Below are 18,423 nucleotides of genomic sequence, written 5' to 3' on the forward strand. Positions count from 1 at the left end.
TTGTATTGTCTCTATTTCAAGTAATCCGTATTAAAATAATTACAAAATGCTTTTTCTCGTATCTCCTTCGTATTCCTTTAACGGTTGTTCGTTTGCTGCTCTAGATCCCTTTGCCGCATTTCTAAGCACCCAATCAGTCTAGAACGTACGATACAAATTGTTTCTAAGACTAAAGAGCTTTTGCCCAACATAGTCAGGCATTTTGCAATTTCGGTGAATCACGATTTTTTAAAATCCTCTCATCAATTCTCTTAGCGTAATTCCGCGAGAGAAATCCATTACGCGCAGTCCAAATGCGCAGCGAGCAACGGATCACGAGTTGCAGCTGAAAAATGAAGGATTTTCCTTATAACATCTCTGCTGTTGGTCCGACGCTCGTTTTGTCTTCTTCTTTACCTTTCTGGGGGTCCAATTAGTTCAGAAAGGATCTTACAAGTCGATTTGGAGACGGAAAATTATTCGTCAAGTCATTATACCTATACATTTATGTTATTTTTTGAAAAGAATAGATTGCGCGCAGTCTAGAGTCGCCGCGAGCAGCGGATCAGGAGACACAACCAAATAATAACAAAACTTCTCCGTATTTCCTCAGATATTGATCTTAAGCTGTTTTCGATGTTTATCTGCACCTCAACAATCTCAAAAATAGGGGGAAATAAACATATGATTTTCATTCTTACCGTTAGTGAATCAAACTACTCCGTTTATACACACGAATAAAGTGTAGGTCTTCATCGCCGATAAGATTGTTAGTTTATAAAACTCGTAATTCAAATAATAGTTTTTATTTTTATTTTAAAATATATATAATATACCATAAGTATTTATTCACAATGAGGTGGCGGGGAGATGCAATTTACTTCGACATTTTCACACGTTACTTAGTTAGACGAGAAACATAAATCGTTACTACAATCGCATATATTCATTCATCAATTAGATGTCATGTTTCAGTAAAATACAGCAATTACGGATGAATACATAAGCCAAGTTTCAAAACAGAAATCAGATACTCCGGCAAATTTAATTTTCTTTCATTATGTTTTTAAAAATGCCTTTGTGTACAGTTAGAGGAGTTTGATTAATCTTACAATAAGTGGCACTGTCAGAAACATATAAGGATATTGGCAAAATTTCAAAAATTTTTAATTATGGACAAGAAGTCTCGCAGTTTATCTTTCTTTCACTATATTATCGTAACGTAATTATTCATAATAAGTTCAGTTTTTTTGCAATCACGAATAGCATAGTTTTCTTCCCTCAGTTACACTGATTTGAATTCAATTTTGATGTCAATCAGCTGTTAATATAATTCATACACCAATAAACGCATTTAATTACGCAGAAATTAAAATTGTTATGACTTATATATATATATATATATACATATATATATATATATATATATATATATATATATATATATATATATATACATATATAAATATATATATATATATATATATATACATATATAAATATATATATATATATATGTAGACATTGTTTTTCCAAGTTCAATGGTCGGTTTTAGTGTTGCTCATGAAGACAAACAAAAAAAAAAGGTGTTCAGAATAATATATGTAATATATAAACGCAACAAATAAGACGATGCACTTATTACTCTTCGAAAAGTGAGGTGTAATATTTTAACACGTGTTTGTACATTTCATTATAGATGTGTGTGTGAGTTGAATAAGAATCGAGCCAGTTTCCAAAATGTAATTCACACAAGAGAAGATTGCAATTTGTAACGACACTCTTCGAATAGACTTTTTCAGTTATGTATTATGTAATATAACGTTGGACACTCGCCAAAAAAAAAGTCATATCAGCTCGACCACTGTTTGAAAATAACGGGAGTGCCCAGCAAGCATAGGAATTTATTTTCTAATAATCCTATCATTATATTCCTGAGCTTTCCTATGATAACAGGTGCAATCATTGCAACGTGTAACAAGGTTTAGGAGTAGACAGATATCTCATAATTTTTATTCGGCTTGAAAACAAATGTCCCAGCTGTCTGCTAGACTTGTAGTGAGATTGATATTTATACCAGTCGAATAACCATTTATAAAATATTACGTATACAGTGCAACATGTATCAGAAATATTTATTTAAAAGGCCTTGAAAGATCAAGTAGATGTCTCACTCTCCCTAATATGCAAGTAGCTTGATATTATGGAAACCGAACATTTGGTGCTTTATTTTTCTTTCATTTAAAAGTGATGTTAAATAGAAATTTTCAATTCAATATTATTATGATTCATCTATATCTGCGATCGACATTTTTATACATGCACACATATGTATAAATATCTGCATACATTCGTATATATACATGAATAGAAACGTATTAACAATCTTTTGTAAAACTACCTAGCTTCTATAAGCCATGGAGCACTAGTATTACTGTGCAGGTCTCGCCGTTTTCGCTGCAACCGCTTGATACCTGGGTAAGCAAAGGCCAAATTTCGTTTCAATACCAGTAAAGATGGGTAGGGCGACTTGGTACCCTCCAATATGGTCTGGGTTTGTTGATCGTATTTCATTCGCGACCCCTGTCGTAGGAACCTTCTGCTCCGAGCCAGTCGGCCGTCTGTGAAAAAAACTTCTTGTTAGATAACTGAATGAACCATATATGTTAACGATTTATTGCCGTGAAGATGAAGTTTGAAATACTATACTAATGTCCAGGCTCAATATTTTTGTCAAAACTTTTTTATGTTGCTGTATATTCATCTGATGAATTATTATGCCTTAGGAATAGTCATAAATCAATGTTTGTAAAAAAGAAAAGGCATGTCGATAAAAGAAAAAAATGTAGAAATTGCTTCAACGAGTAATCAATATTTAAAACGTTAAGCTATTTTTTATGCCGCATCAAAATAAAAAGACCGAGATTTTATTACAAATCATTATTACTGCAATGTTTCACTTACGATCCTCCAAAGTCAACGACGAACAGCCTCTGGAGTAACTCATAGGTGAAGAGAGTGACACCAAATTGTGGTGATGACCTTAGTACTCGAGCTACAAATAAAAAAATCAAGTAAATAAAACACAAACACGATACGCTACCAAACTCAGGTCATCCTAAATTCGTTATAAGATGCAAATGAAAGAGTTCATGTGCCATCGATGAAGTGCATTCTTGAATATATGAACTAACTGGACAATACATTTACATTCAGTAGCGCATGAATTTTAATTTTCAATTATTCATGACGTTAGTTCAATAAATGAAAGTACATACATAGTGTATACTATATCCCGTATATGCACGTACCAGTGATACAGACATTGGTAATGTATATAAAACGAGCATATGACTCAACAGTGTTGTTCATTCTGCACACGGACATCAAAGTGAATGAGAAACTTGTTAGGGCACAATCGTTAGGGCAGTCTCGAAAGAGAAGGGGGTATACTCACTCACAAGTAAGTCGCCGGGTCATATTGGGAGGAATAAGGGCCAATGATGCAGCGGGTCCAGCCCGATGCATTCAATCGACCACGACAAAAAATATTACTAACAAGAATTTATCATTTTTTTCAGGCACACGTGGCTTTGAAAGCCGACATGTAACTAATATAAACTCTATTATGGGACGAGGCATTAAACCTATTGTACTTTCATCATAAGAAATATTATTCAGATTCTATTTTAAACAGCCCGATATCCATATACGTTACAATAGGCGTCTAGTGCAATTACCTACTACTACAAAACAATCATCCCTTTTATACAAGGTCAACTGGCAAGTCGAAAAGTAGTTCATAATGATAAAAGAAATATAAAATCATGAGACATACCTGTGGCACCTTTCCAGAAAGCTCTTGCACCTTCTTCGTGATATATTTTACGAGCACAATCCATTACACCAGTGTAAGTTGTTTGGCCTTGCCTTGCTACGACCTGTAGTATTTAAAAAATCGACATTGTAATTGGACTGTCTTTCCTTTCACTATCAACACAGGTAACAACAGGGCATATCGCTGCACACTTGGCTCGCCAATACAGAACAGAAATAGAGAATCACCTGTAATCTTGTCTTGATGACATCCGCTGGTGTGACTAATGCAGCAGCTGGGATACCGGCGATAGCTCCTGAAACTAGAAGAGATACCGGTGTGTTGTACCCTCCCTCATCGGCCATTTTCGTTTTGAGATGAGCATAAGTGGGAAAGTAAATGGCACTGAATGGCACATCACGCAAGAGACAAGCCCGAGCACCCTGAAAAGTGATATCAGATGCTCAGAAGATTGCTAATACTTCACAGTGAGTTAAATACTGTTATCAAATTTTACAAAGCCTTACCTTGTACAGACCAAACAGCCCTAATTCCCTTACGACCGAAAGCGCACTAACTTTTGATCCTCCAGCTATTTCACCGGCAACTTGAAGTCGGATCTTAACGATCTCCAACGGATTTGTAAATATAACTTGAGATCCTCCAGCCTGTATAAGAGCGAATAAAGATATATGCTATTACTGAAGTTTAAGTTTTTCAGGGTACTTTGAATGATAAATGCGTACACATGCTCCGGACATAATTTCTCCCAATAGCGGAATGTTTCCATTCTTGTCCATGCACTTGTCTCTCATGAAGTCGTTCACCGTCAGTTTTATAGCTTTTTCTGGGGCTACGCCCATTAGTTGTGGAGCCAAGCCACGATACAGACCAAAAACACCTTCGTGACGAATTACCTGTCAGACAAAAGGCACCGGCTTTATCATTAACAATGCAGGGAGAGTTATATCTTCAGACTTTCTGATTCCAACCTTTTTAAAGCAGTCCATACTGTTTCGATACATTAATTCACCGATGAATGAGCCTGTTCTTTGATTCTGCATACGCGTTTTTACCAAGTCAACTGGATAAACTGCCGTCGCACCAACGGCTGTAAAATGAGTACAAAAATAAATTGACATTAGTATTTACAATGCTTTTAATTTGCCATAATTTAAGTAAATTGAGTTTATTATTACCTCCACCAATTGAACCGAGTATAAATCTGTATCCACTCTCCAGAATTTGGGTGACAACACCTCGCTCATCAGGGCTCTGAAAAATGATAGTTGATTTTGGTCAAGACAAGTTTTTAAATTTTTACCACTTAGTTACGAATAATAAAATTTGAAGAAGAATTGTTCCAACTAACCGAAACTGCTTTGATTTCCGCAAGACGTTTTGAAATTTGCTTGAAATACTGTTCCGGCGTGATATCAATAAGATCGTTGTAGACTATCCTCCTGAAAATACGATAAGAAAATAATTAAATGTAACATATTCTTCAATAATCACTTAATCAGATTTGAAAAAGCATATAATAAAATAGTTCTTATGAAATTGAATTTCTCGTTTATAACTCTTGTAGACGAGAAGACAACTTGATTTCCCTGCAATAAATTTCTTCTCATCTAGATTATTGTGATCCACAGAAAATCGTACCCCATTTGTAATCTTTAAAAGACACAGTAACAAGACAAAAACAACATTCTTTTCTTCAATTCAACATCCTGACGAATGTGACGAATGTCTGTGGATTTAGTGTTACGTTATTCACCTGTGCAAGGTAGTGGAAACAATATGTATACATAACAAACTGAGAAGCGGCAATAAGTACTGCTAAAAAGAAAAATCAATTTCACATATATCTCTATCTCTGTAAAGCATTCATTATTTTGGCTGCGCGACGTTTTGGCCTCAGCTGCTAAGGACGGTTGAAATGATTCCTAAAATAAGTCCTGAGATAGGAAGAAATAACTAAATTATAACGATGCAGATTGTGGCGATCATTAGAAATATCGTACTAGAAGAAGATATTCGGAAATACAAAGACGCACCCAAACCACGGCCTTGCCTCTGAATCTTCAGTCGTAGAACTGATCCAAGCAGCGTAAACACACAAATGTTCTGAGTCTACTGTACTGTTTTTGTTTTCAACACTTATCAGAAGTTACATGGTTTTTGACTGTTGTTAAATTTTGGGATTATATTAGAACCATCAACGACAATGGAACAGCCATCCTCCTCCGACGAACCTCCAACTCCATGCTATACTAGTAAATATCGTCAATCATTGACCGGGAGAGTAAAATACCATTGCACATTTACATAACTCGTTAAAGGTGGCCTGGTAAGCCTCAAATTCTAAGAAATTCAACTCTCATCTCAATGAAATAAATGACTCTTATAAGCTCACCCAGTTTGATGAAGAAGATCACACAGTTGGAAGAGAATGTCTACCTCCAGGGGCGTGATTTGTGACATCATTTGAGCAGAGTGAAGGAACTCCTCTGTGAAAAAAAGGAATGGTCCGGTTTTAAGATAGCTGAAAAATTGCTAAGAATTGGGGACCCTTAGAAATCATAGAGCTTAAACTAAAAACATTAGATGTTGAGGTTTTTGTACCTTTAGTAACTTCCTGGTTTCTGTGACCGTTCGTGGCATTCAAGTATATGCGTTTTATGAGCTCCATATTATTCAGCAACGAATTAAACGCCATGAAGTAGGGAAAACTGACTTTTCTGCCCCCCTGTCCAGCCCCAGCAGCCTGAAAATCAAGTCAATTAATAATAAATCCTGTTAGTACAGTGCTTGATCATCAAGTTTGCAATCTTCATAACTGAACTTTAATTATCTCATGAAACTTACCGCAACAAGATTATCTTTGATTTTGTTAGTCAGTAAGTGACTCTTTATGCTAATCATAATGTCTTGAAAGTCTAAGGCAGTGATAAATCCGGCACCTTCTGTATCAAACTTTCTGAAAGCTTCCATCGCATATTCCTCGTGAAAATCCTGAAACACAAACTCTCGTAGTTAATTCAAAACAACTTTATCGATCGTGATGTTTCTAACGTAGGTTTTCCAACTCACGTGAAGAAATTGGCTAAATTCGGCATAATTAATTAGTCGTTTTTTATCATTGCCAAAATAGAGCTTTATGAATCCACTGTCCATGTTAAACGGCATCTTCTGATGAAGAACCGTTTTTTTCATCACCTCAGCGAACTCGTCTGAAATTTTTTTACGACAATACAAACACGCATCTTTCATAACGGACTAGTTTCAACAAAATAATTCGATAAAAACTTACCAAACGCAACCATTCCGTTTCCATTAGTATCAAACAATTGAAAAGCTGTTCTATAGAGAGCATCGGGGACGCAAAGTAGCCCCTCAAATGCCTGGAACTCGGCGAATGAGATGAGCCTATTGCGAAGAAAATAAACTTTATTAGTATAAATAAGTGCAAATAAAAATAGCCTCACCGTCAGTACAGTACGTATCAATGAATCGTAGTTAGAGATCAACAACTTTTTCGATTCTATTCAATTTACCTATTTGTTTATTTATTTATTTATTTATTTACAACTTACCCATCTTTGCTGGTATCAACGATGCCGGCAAGCAGCCTAACGGACTCTGGATTAAACTCTGCATCCGTATAAAAGCCAAGATAACTCCGTACGAAATCTGTTGGGGTCATAAATCTCTCTCCATTTTTTTCCTGCGTCGCATACTGCAATTAAAAATTTGGTTAAATATTGCTATCTTTACAATCTCCTGCATTACTATCGTGTTTTTATTTTATTATTTTTCCAACAATCTAATCCCCAGCATCATGTTGGGCGCCCAATTATATGCAACATTTTTACCAGCAATGATTTTCAGTCATTTGTTAATAGGCTTGCGAATATACATATTCACTGTCGGCACAGTTGCGAGGCGACAAAAATTTTTGCAATTTGTCGAAAAATTATTAAATGCAGATTTAGTTACAAATAAAATCAATCAATGGGTCCTTTTATTGTTAAACTACACGTGTACCAGAACTCAATGATAACTCAAGAATTGTAACCATTACCAAAACTTTAAAGTTTGCCAGCGTTATCTAACCGATGAATTATGTCACATATTATATCAAACCCTCTTCGATATCGGTTGAAATTAATTCTAAATATACTCAATATCACGAATGTGGTGTAATATTTGAGGCATTCACTTGAAATCTTATCTTCCGGGTATCCCATAAATGTTACACACAATTATATCATTATATGTACCCCTGAATTGAACAATTTTAGTGAATTAATTAATACTAGTTTTTTTTCCCCCTCTAATAACCGCAGAAAACGATCAACCAATTATTTACTTACGTACTAGCAATCGCCTAACAATGTTGCGTATTCTACGTGGATAGTAGAAATTCATAGAATAAATTATCATCAATTAAAAGTTTATTACAATTCATATATATAGCTTACCTGATCGAAAATTTCATGTAGCCGCTCAGTGTTAGCCCGTTTAAGATACCCGGCACCCTGAAACACGGTAATAAAGTTTCTATGAACAAAAAAAATAATAAAATTACAATTGAAGTAGAATAAATCGAACCAATATTTCGATACTATATAATTAAATAAATTTCATCATGTACACCTATGTAACCACTAATTTATTATCCAACTGTTAAAATTAATGTTTATCTTATCATTTGACAATGTATGTACATTTCCGCGGTGACCTTGATGCATAAATCTTTCAACGATCACATTTTTATCGAACAGGGAGGAGTGGTTAAAGATAATAAAAAAATAAAATAAAATTTTTCTTCAAAAACTTCAGACATTAGATTGACCGAATCGCGAGGATTCTCATGCGGAACCGCAATGCTGCATTGCAATACAAGTGTTACCAGTAGCGAGAGAAAGTATGTAATCAGACGGATCGTGACCGAACGCCGTGGTAACCACTGACACACAATTCTACAATTTCAAGCCTCGTCACGAGGTCAAGGAGATCTTACGTAATACTGTCAAGGTCATTGCGTACCTTACGTACAGCCTATATTACAATAGGACTCGTTAGAGCTTATCACACATGAACACGATATCAATGAACAGTCTGTATTCAGTGATCGAGTGAGTAGATATGATAAAAATAAGAAGTAGAATGTAAGTATATTATATAATAATATAACCGATTCGATTAACCCTCCGAGGTTCTTTTCGTCTACACTTGAATTGCTTCGATATGCCTCTCAACGTTACAAATATAATACTGCATTATGACACATCCGTGTGTGAGTATAATAGAAGTCAGGCCGACAGGTCAGTTCATTGATCTTCGCACCGCGTGTGTCGCCGTGTTCCATTCACTCGGCTTTTCACTATTCGTTGATTGAAAAATGATTTGATGATGAGGGTTAATACTTTAATTTATAATATTATAAACGTACTCTCGTCGTCAGCGGCATTCTGCGGATGAATGTTGGAAAGTATTTTCAACGGTATATTGAAAGTTAAACCGTAACTTGCAATACTTTCAAGAGAGACGTACGTACGTGACGACGAGCGGTTAATTAAACTGGTAAGACCGATTTTCGATTATTATTGAGAAAGATGTCCCAAAGTGAAAACAACGGGATGTAACAGCAAGGGGTGATAAGTAATACCGCGCACGATTTCAACCGAAGTCTGGTAAAGACTGAAATCAAGCGGTAATAAACCAACGCACCAAACCGACGATGATGGCGTCTCTGGAGAAGTCTGCAGCAGCGACTCGTGAGTCGTGTACGTACACAACTGATTAGCGATATCGTCACGAAAATATCACACAACCCGAGCGCATATAACGTGAATATATAGTATAGAGTATAGATATAGAATCCATGCATCGAGAACATTGATTTGACATGAGGATGAAGCTATACTAGCAGCGAAGTATGTTGAGGAAAAATCGTTATTTCGCACCTTTAGGAATGTCTGCGAAGTTTATTAAACTATGACAAATAAAATAACTCATAATTTTCAAAGTCAATTCTTTGAAAGTCATTCTAAAATTGCGCAATAATGATTTTTTTCACTGACGTTTCGTTACGTTAACGTTATCAACTCCAGTCTAATGATTGGATTGATTCTGCAGCTGGTTGCGCAATAATTATGATAATGCTTCCAGCGATTACTTGTGTTACAGTAGACTTTTTCTGCGGTATTTATGCCATGCTGTATTTAATACTGTTGTTATTTGAAACTTTATTTACTGTCATTGGATAATGACATCCGGATGTTTGATTAATGAAATCGTACGTGTAATTTAAATCCTTCTAATCTGTATCTTCATATTTTCATTCAGGATTTTTGATCTTCTTTCGACTTCACTGTACAAATTAAATTCTAGAAAAAAATTATTTGAATTCTTTGGTCACTATACTGAAAAAAATGTGTTGCAGTTTGAGACTGGAAAAGTATTGATAATTGATTATAACCTTGAACAAAAATCGAATAAAATTGTTGGAAAATTGTCATTGGTCAGATATCTTCAAGCAGTTATATATATACAGACATACACATGAATCTGAGCCGTCTATACGTAATCAGTATGAACTGCAGTTGAGATGTCGGACTTTTAATTCCGACGTTGTGTATATGTATATATATATATAAAGAGAAAGAGGAAGAAAGATGTGCTCGTAGATATAATGAAGCAGTGAGAATTGAAATGAAAGGGAAGAAGAGACAAGAAAAAAAATTACAGCCTTCAATTACAAAATTACAACGAGCGCCTTTCGTATCACGTGGTCGCGACGTAATGTAGATATGTATGTACGTGTATACCTACATATAATATCTTTCCACTCTCTTGAATTATCTCAATATCTTGACGAATCAGCTGATCAAACAGCTGATATAATACACGATAACGATTAAGAGAAAAAAAAATAGATGCATTATGCTTTGGATAGAATTTCATATACGTAATTAAGTTTCAACATTACATTTAAATATGACAGAGACGACGAACAAGATAGTTTTTTTTTACAAATTTACGACAGTGAAAACGAAAGAAAATTATACAGGATAATTATTTAACGTATATAAGAACGCGGCGATAAATCTTGCTGCATTTTTTTTCTCCAATGTTTGTGAATTAAAACGAGTATTGAAAAATGTCAAGTTCAATTTTTTCAGGACTGTTTTACAGCGTGTGAAGTATTATTCAGTAAAATTTTGCTGTAAATGTTAAGCATGTTTAGAAAATTATTTTTCAATAAAACTTAAGAGTAAGAATTAAACGTAAAAAAATTTGTACGATCATCACCCGCAAGACTAAAAGTCATAAATCCTAATCCTATCTGCTTAAAATGTAAGAAAGGTGGTTTGTGGTTATCATCTAGCGATTACGGGTTTACGTATCTTCGTCACGTGCCGTCGATCATACACGAACTTTAACTGCTTTCAACTGGAATCTAGATTGCAAAAAATCGGGCCTAGGAACCTTGGATGAGAACAGATAAAAGATATGCATGAGGAAATCCGGGGTTATTACGTAATTAAAATTACTACACGATATAACAGAAGCTAATCATTCTTCTAAATGAATCTGTTATTTAAGTAACTCGAATGATGGAAACGCGGGTGTATAATAATGCAGGTCATTTACATCTGACTCATACTACAAATTATTGTTCCTCTTCGTTTAAGCTGACTTTTGAAAAATTTTCATTATTCATTGCAGTTTACGTAATATTCCATAAGTAAATAAAAATCATTTCTTCCTTTTTTCATACCGCAAACTTGCATACGTTCTTCGCTGTAGATTACAGTCCTTGATTCGGGGAAGGATTGAAAAAAATGGGATCTCAAATAGTTGAGTAAGAATTTTCAAACACGGGTATGCTTTGAAGAAAAAGAAATGTGACGTTGAAAAAATGGTGCATGTGTCACGTAACAATACCCTCTTAGTCACCTTGTCACGAGAGTTGCGTGGGCGAAATTTTATTTCAAGTGTCGAGCCGCGCTACATTATCGGCCCCGAAGAAATTCACAGTTTCACGATAATAAGCCGCGAATTATCTGGATATAAGCAATCTTTAGTCTTCGTAAGGCACGCAACGAGTCGATTGCTGTTTTTACAATACATGTATGGGTGGTGAAAAATTTATAATGAATAGAAAAGAAGCGACTGACCTCTGTGTCGGAAGTCTCATCATTCTTCAGCAGCATCCTGATTGCGTAACAAAGTGTACGAATTTTCTATGACGTTTATTTATTAATTTTTTTTTCTATTTTTAGTCACTATATTTATGCTTCCACGTCGAAATGTGTTTTTAGAGATAAACAACAATCAAAGCACCGAAATACCAACACCTTACAGCAGGCAAATTTGCTTCTTTCAATTTTATAATATTATATTATTATAGAGTTGCTCAAAACACTTAAAATATACTTCGTATAATGCACTGCAGGTTTAATAATAATTATATACGATTATCACTTCAAAATATCGGCTAAATATCGTCGTCGGTGTATATAATAAACATATTACGCAACGGTGTAATCGGTTCTCTCTATTTTTAAACGAGACAAAGTTGAAGTAAAAATTTTTAAAATAAAACAAAAAATACGACAAAATAAAATTCTTCCAATTGCTTCGATTTTATACCGATTTCTTTCTTGTTTTTCTTAAAATTTTTCGCTCGAGATCCGCAGTCAGTGAGAGGGCCGCCGCGAATTGGCCTCCTCCGTCATTGAGGGCTGCCCTACTGCCGGTGAGCCTCGTTTTTGTATAACGTCGAGGTTGTTGCGTTACGTCGGGAGTTACGTCGTCGCAGCTGGACGAAACACTGATATATATATATATATATATATATATATTATATATATATAATTGACGACCGAAGGAAACCCGCGAAATAATTCTAGCTGGCGGTGAAAAATTTAATAATACAACATTGCTTGTCCGGTGACGATATCCGACGGACTCCGTCTCACCACAGCTCTAAACTCTCAGAGTACGAATAACCCACGACGGCAGTTCAACTACGGCCAAACTCGACCCTGCTGCCGTCATCCCGGTTATAATATCCCCTCTACGGCCACGTGTTCTCATCGACGTTCGAGCAATCGCGAATCGGCGATTAACTTGATAACGATGATTATGCAATTTGATAACGATAGTATGCATGGGATTTTTTCGCACAGACTGATAATTGCGTTGGAAAAGTTCTTTCAGCAATTCGAGGAAGAGAGAAATTTATATTATTATTCAGGACAAGCCTTGATTCCATATTGAGAATTCCATGCAAACCCTGCTCCTTTTTTTTTTTTTAATATGTGAAGCGATTTTGAAAAAAACCTTTTTTTAAATTCTCACGAATTTTCAGAAACTGTATTTTCTATTCCATTTTCAATATTCATTTTTCTCAGCAATGTTAATTTTTTTGGTCAACTAAAACATTGTTTCAATGGTCTGAATATTCCCGAAAGATTTTCTTTTTAAACTTTTAAAATCGCTCCATAATAGGTCCGGTCTTGAAATATTCGGAAAAGAAAATACAATTTTTGAGAATTTTAAAAAGGGTCCGTTTTAAAATAACCTTAAATATATTTATAAATAAAAAATGTTAATAACAAATCTAAAAGAATTACGGCTGCTGTTTCAGAGTTGGAACAAGCTGAACATTTTTTTTTTTTTTCTAAGAAAATCAAAAAAGGTCAGGATCGGACATTGGTATGGGTGTGTATGGAATTCCCCATAAATTCAGCTCATGGAAATTCAAAGTTAGTTGTAAAGTTTCACAAGCTTCCGTAACGCGCTTATTACCAAGTAGATGCTCGTTAAACAATGAAGACCACTTGTTGCTTTGCAATGCTCAACGCTCCATATTAAGCGGAACGGTTATCAAGAATTGTCGGCATGTATGCAATGGTATTGAGTAATTAGCGTGTAATTTTGAATGAAAAAAAAAAAACCAAAAAAAAACGAAAATACCCCCCAGATAGGAAAACAATGTTTGAAATAAGTGATGTGTCAACAAAGTGAATAACAACTGCGATTAGCGATTGAAATTATTTATTCGATTAACCGATTTCTCAATATTATTCGTCCAGCTTTAAATGTTGGGTTGCGAAAACGTTGCCAACATACATCTTGCAGGCTGGTCGTCAAAAATTCTGTATCGCGATGCAAAAGATAAAAAGGCATATGACATATCCACTCGGGGAGAACCAATCACTCAAACCGCTGATATACCAAGTCATTATTATTATTATAAATCGACTAACACGTCCTATCGCCGTGTTGGTAATGAAGCATGCTGTTACACTCTCGAAGGAGAGAGAAGACAATTGGATGTAGCTTGAATATTATGAACGTGACCGCGAAAATAATACCATGTGAGTTTGAGACACTTGCAAAACGTAATGTAATATAGTTCCACAGATTATTATGTAATATACCTGATCGACTGGTGATAAAAATTGATGATAATCATCGAGAACGTTAGATTAAGTTCTTCCCTGACTGACGATAAACTGAATTGAACCTTTCATAAGACGATTGGTGCAATTGGTGCAATCATGAATAAATTAATAAAGCCGATCCAAAACACCGTACGAAAAATATTAGAATAATTTTTCGAAAACTTTTCCCTGAGCATCCCGGAACTTTTTCGGTTTGTCCTGTATAAGCAAAGAAAAATCGGACGATGACTTATATGTACAGTTTTAAATACCCAACACGCGTGAAAAGTGGCGTTGATTAGTTATATTTAGAGTTTGACTATGCGGCAGTTGTATCGCGTTCCTCTTACAATCAAAGTACCAACCGGACGTAACCAGATTACCGGGAAGAAGAATTGTCCGTCATTGTCCTCAATCAAACTACATGTGTACATATAATGTGATTTGTACGGTAATGCGAGACTATAACGTCGGTACGCTAATTATGAGCTCAGCCATACGTACGTACGTTAAAAACGTATCACGAATTGAATTTTGATCTCGAGGATAGTGACAGCGGAAATTTATGTCAGGGATTAATAGGTCTGAAACAATTAAACTTGCTTAACCGCTGTTAATCGTTACCCCAACAATATACGAAAAAAAAAAGAATATTTTTACAGTAATGAAATTGAAGAATAAAAGTGTTGTTTTATTTCGGCAGTTGATAAATAAGAACACAACACTATGTAGGCGATTAACTTGGCAGAGATTCACGCGCGGTACGTGCGGAATGCCATGTGCAGCGGATGTATCGCGTCAAGGAGAAATTACGAGGGCTGTAGATTCGGTCGCATTAGATTATTTAAAGAATGTTTTTACAATGATCAGCCCTGACGTCAGAAAGGCAGAAAATTTTTGTGCAACTGTTGCGTCGCGCCGTCAGGTCGCGTTTTAAAAAAAATATTGTTTCTTACGTTCTTCTAATTTTACTTCTGTGTGTGTATGTGTTATTAACTGGATCGGAAAATTATCGCCTCCTCTTCCCGGAGTAAATACATTATGATTATTATGTAGTACAACGATAAAATGCGTGCGTTATAGAAGCAAGTATGACGTTAGAAAGATATCATCTCTCTTAACGGAAGAATTTTACCAACATAATATCACTTATACATTATCTGACATTATGCAATGTGAGGAAACTCGATCTTACACATACATGTTTACGTATTTCTATACACAAACAATAAATAATCATCCGGATCCGTGTAGGTTGCGGATAGATTACGTACGATTATAACTATCAGCTCATAACGGTACGCATATTGTTCATACGTAAAAATATCAACGTAACGATTATACCTTAATTACGCGACGACTGTATTATAGCCACGTGGTCAGATATCGTATTGTAAAATCTTATACTGCCGTATGAACTGGGGGCCGAATGCCGATACTGCCTAAGGCTCCCCCCAACCTACCAAAGCAAAAAAAATAAAAATTCTGACAAAAGTGAGGAAGAAAAAATTATTCTAAGATGTAAACAAAATGCGATTTCTATACTATAAGTTGTTGGCGGAATAATAAGTGGGTAATAATACCCATAAAGGCATCAAGCGCTCATTCGCGCTACTGATCATTTGGCGTACAGTGAGAGACTGATGCACTGACGTCCGCACTGGAAATGTATATAACGGATCTTCTAACACCTACACGTGCAGATTTACGTTCGTATCTGTCAACACTTATGATACCTAGGCATGTGTGTGTGACTCTGTGTCTGTACAAGAGCGCACACGCGGCTATAGAAAGATCAGGCGACGAATGCGTGCTGCCTGACCTTGGCTAGCTAACGTATCTGCAGAAGACGAGTGCTTCGCTTCGTGTCCGTCGTTGTCAGGGTCGCTAAACCGAAAATGCCAATGCTGTATGTATATAAGTAGGATTTTTACGCGAGCGCGAAACCGATGGCTGCAGAGGCAGAAACGCGGGGCAAGACGTAACCATTTCGCTTCTTCTAATCTCGCTTCTCGCCCTCGCACTCGGACACACGGACCAAGTTTATCCTTAGCTCGAGTGTGTGTGAATATATGTATACGTATAGATATATATATATATCCATTCGCGCTATACGACATTTTGTATCTCGCGCTATATGCGGAATACCTGACGAATAAGTCGGAGCAGAGACGCGAATGGATAAACCGCATCGTTCGCTGATAATTATTCCCCAATTGAATTAATCTTGCGTGTGTATGTCCAATATCTTGAACAAAATATTCATACATTACAAGGAAACGGAATTTCAAATACCGAGATCATGATTCTCGCATAATTCTTCAATAGCCAAGATGAATGAAGATCGGGAAAATTTATTCGCACGAATACTGCGTTCAGTTTTTTCGAATTTATTTGATTTAGCCATTGCGCGGGGCATTCGATGAGTACTTATAGTGCTTCTACCTTCAAGCGACTCCAAGTTCAAGGCCGTGTGGCTTGAAGTCGCGACGAAGGTCAATGATAAACTTGACTGCATTTCCCACGTGCTTGTTATTTCACCATATTATAACAGGCACATAAATTTTGTTTCGAATTTTATTCGCATTCAAATGCATCGCCAATATGTCCAACAATGTGAAGTCTCCCTTCTGAGCTACAGAGATCTTCGGAATTACGGCATTCAGCTTTTGAAGCGTGTCGGACGCCACGGACTGACACGGGACCCGGTGACCTCGAAATTCTGGCGAATTGGACGAAGAGTAGGCATAGAGGCACTCGGCTAGATCGATATTCGTTAGCCACACCGTCGAGCGCAGCGCGGAAGCCCGAGTCACGGTTTCGTGCCAGTCAGTCGAAGTGTGGAAACCTCGACGACTGCACACTGGATAATAAAACGATACGTAACGTAACGTAACGTCAGATGTAAATGTTGATAATCGAGCATGCCGATTTGACAGGTGTCAGGAAGGCCGTCGTCGTTTAGTTTAGTCTAATCGAGATAATTGACAGGGAATTATATTCCATACATTCGCAAGCCAACGCTGCCTAGTCACGCTCGTCGCTTCTAAATAAGCTATTTCTTCAATTTACTAGATCTAACGATAGATGAGGTATGGTCATGAGGTAAAAAACTAGAACTAAAGAGATATAAAGAAAAAACTTACCCACCTCTTGACTACTCGCTGCAATAACCGTGGACCAGTCCATCAACATTCCCGGTCGGAAATTCACCTGATTTTTATCACGTAATGTGTTGATTATTTTGATTTATTGTTAAGAAAATGATTCTTTTTTTTCTTTCCAAAATCAAATTACATGTGATTAAGAGGCTTTTCACGGAATTATCACGGGACCTCTGAAGATGGAAATCGTTTTCACATATAAATGGGACATGGAGCTGACTTACGACTAGACTAACATTTGTTACCTGCTCTCGTGAAACACTGTCCGTCAAAATCGAGAGCTGCTACGCCGGGCACTGTGTACCGTGATCTTCTTTCTAACGTAATGTGCAGCTTCTAGACCGGCGGAATGATTCACTGTAGCCGACATCTCGTGGCATTTTCGCGAACTAATCAAAGTTTGTCAGCTCAGGATCGCACGAGGTAGCGAAACAGACGACTATCAACAAGCGCGCGAAAATACTAGGCTATTCAAACTTGAATTACAGTTTCTATGTATTCTTATTTTTTGTTCTAAAACACTTCTTTTCAATTTCGGCCACGGATTAAATTATTGAAGAATGTGTACCGGATTTATTTATGATTTTAATCGAAGTATTGTTCAGCGAGGTGTGCTTCAGATTATTTGCTTGATTTATTATGATTGTTCATTTCTTGTTATAACTTCAATATGCAAATGATTACATTACGCTGAGTATACAATTGATTTTTTTCTGTACTGTTTATAACAGATTTTTCCTTAGAGTAGTCTTTATATACAAATTAATATATCAAAGTAATAATAATAATAATAATAATAATAATAATAATAATAATAGTTGATAATCAATAGGAAGTTACCAATAATACTCATAAAATGTCCGAAATTAAACTCTATTCGTTATAGTCTATCATAATTGGGAAAAGGATAGAAAAAATTTAATGAGGGCACAAATTATGTAAGGTATATGTATATTGTGACTAGAAACCATGATTGTGCCTTCGAATTAATAATCAACCA

The 18,423-nt window shown here is 35.9% G+C and overlaps 1 protein-coding gene across 7 annotated transcripts; it reads right to left on the reverse strand.

The window, feature by feature from the left end:
- Nucleotides 1–1,887: 1,887 nt before the first annotated feature.
- On the reverse strand, nucleotides 1,888–17,823 carry LOC124406356 (calcium-binding mitochondrial carrier protein Aralar1). 7 transcript variants are annotated; one of them, XM_046881754.1, is made up of 19 exons: nucleotides 17,669–17,823; nucleotides 17,410–17,472; nucleotides 8,281–8,337; nucleotides 7,393–7,535; nucleotides 7,110–7,225; nucleotides 6,890–7,029; nucleotides 6,665–6,811; nucleotides 6,422–6,563; nucleotides 6,213–6,306; nucleotides 5,854–5,892; nucleotides 5,169–5,259; nucleotides 4,996–5,071; nucleotides 4,789–4,907; nucleotides 4,543–4,713; nucleotides 4,324–4,464; nucleotides 4,045–4,239; nucleotides 3,818–3,920; nucleotides 2,944–3,034; nucleotides 1,888–2,600 (listed from the first exon to the last, which is right to left on the reverse strand). In XM_046881754.1, exons 2-19 carry the CDS (start codon nucleotides 17,452–17,454, stop codon nucleotides 2,411–2,413), a joined length of 2,100 nt encoding a protein of 699 aa, XP_046737710.1. In that variant the 5' UTR covers nucleotides 17,455–17,472; nucleotides 17,669–17,823; the 3' UTR covers nucleotides 1,888–2,410. The 7 variants fall into 7 exon arrangements, with proteins under 7 accessions (XP_046737710.1, XP_046737744.1, XP_046737737.1 ...); XM_046881788.1 differs by having other exon boundaries at nucleotides 17,406–17,472; nucleotides 17,669–17,743; XM_046881781.1 differs by lacking the exon at nucleotides 5,854–5,892 and having other exon boundaries at nucleotides 17,669–17,822.
- Between the last annotated feature and the right edge of the window lie 600 nt (nucleotides 17,824–18,423).

The sequence above is a fragment of the Diprion similis genome, chromosome 1 (genome assembly GCF_021155765.1).
Source record: "Diprion similis isolate iyDipSimi1 chromosome 1, iyDipSimi1.1, whole genome shotgun sequence".
In the NCBI taxonomy this organism is placed as follows: domain Eukaryota; kingdom Metazoa; phylum Arthropoda; class Insecta; order Hymenoptera; family Diprionidae; genus Diprion; species Diprion similis.

Bases quoted from the DNA above. Each gene is read 5' to 3' on its own strand.
- LOC124406356 (XM_046881754.1), bottom strand. From the start codon at position 17,454: ATGTTGATGGACTGGTCCACGGTTATTGCAGCGAGTAGTCAAGAG. The intron at 6,564-6,664 runs GTAAGTTTCATG...CTTGATTTTCAG, and splicing joins TCAAAGATAATCTTGTTGCG to GCTGCTGGGGCTGGACAGGG. The intron at 4,465-4,542 runs GTACGCATTTAT...GCTCTTATACAG, and splicing joins AAATTATGTCCGGAGCATGT to GCTGGAGGATCTCAAGTTAT.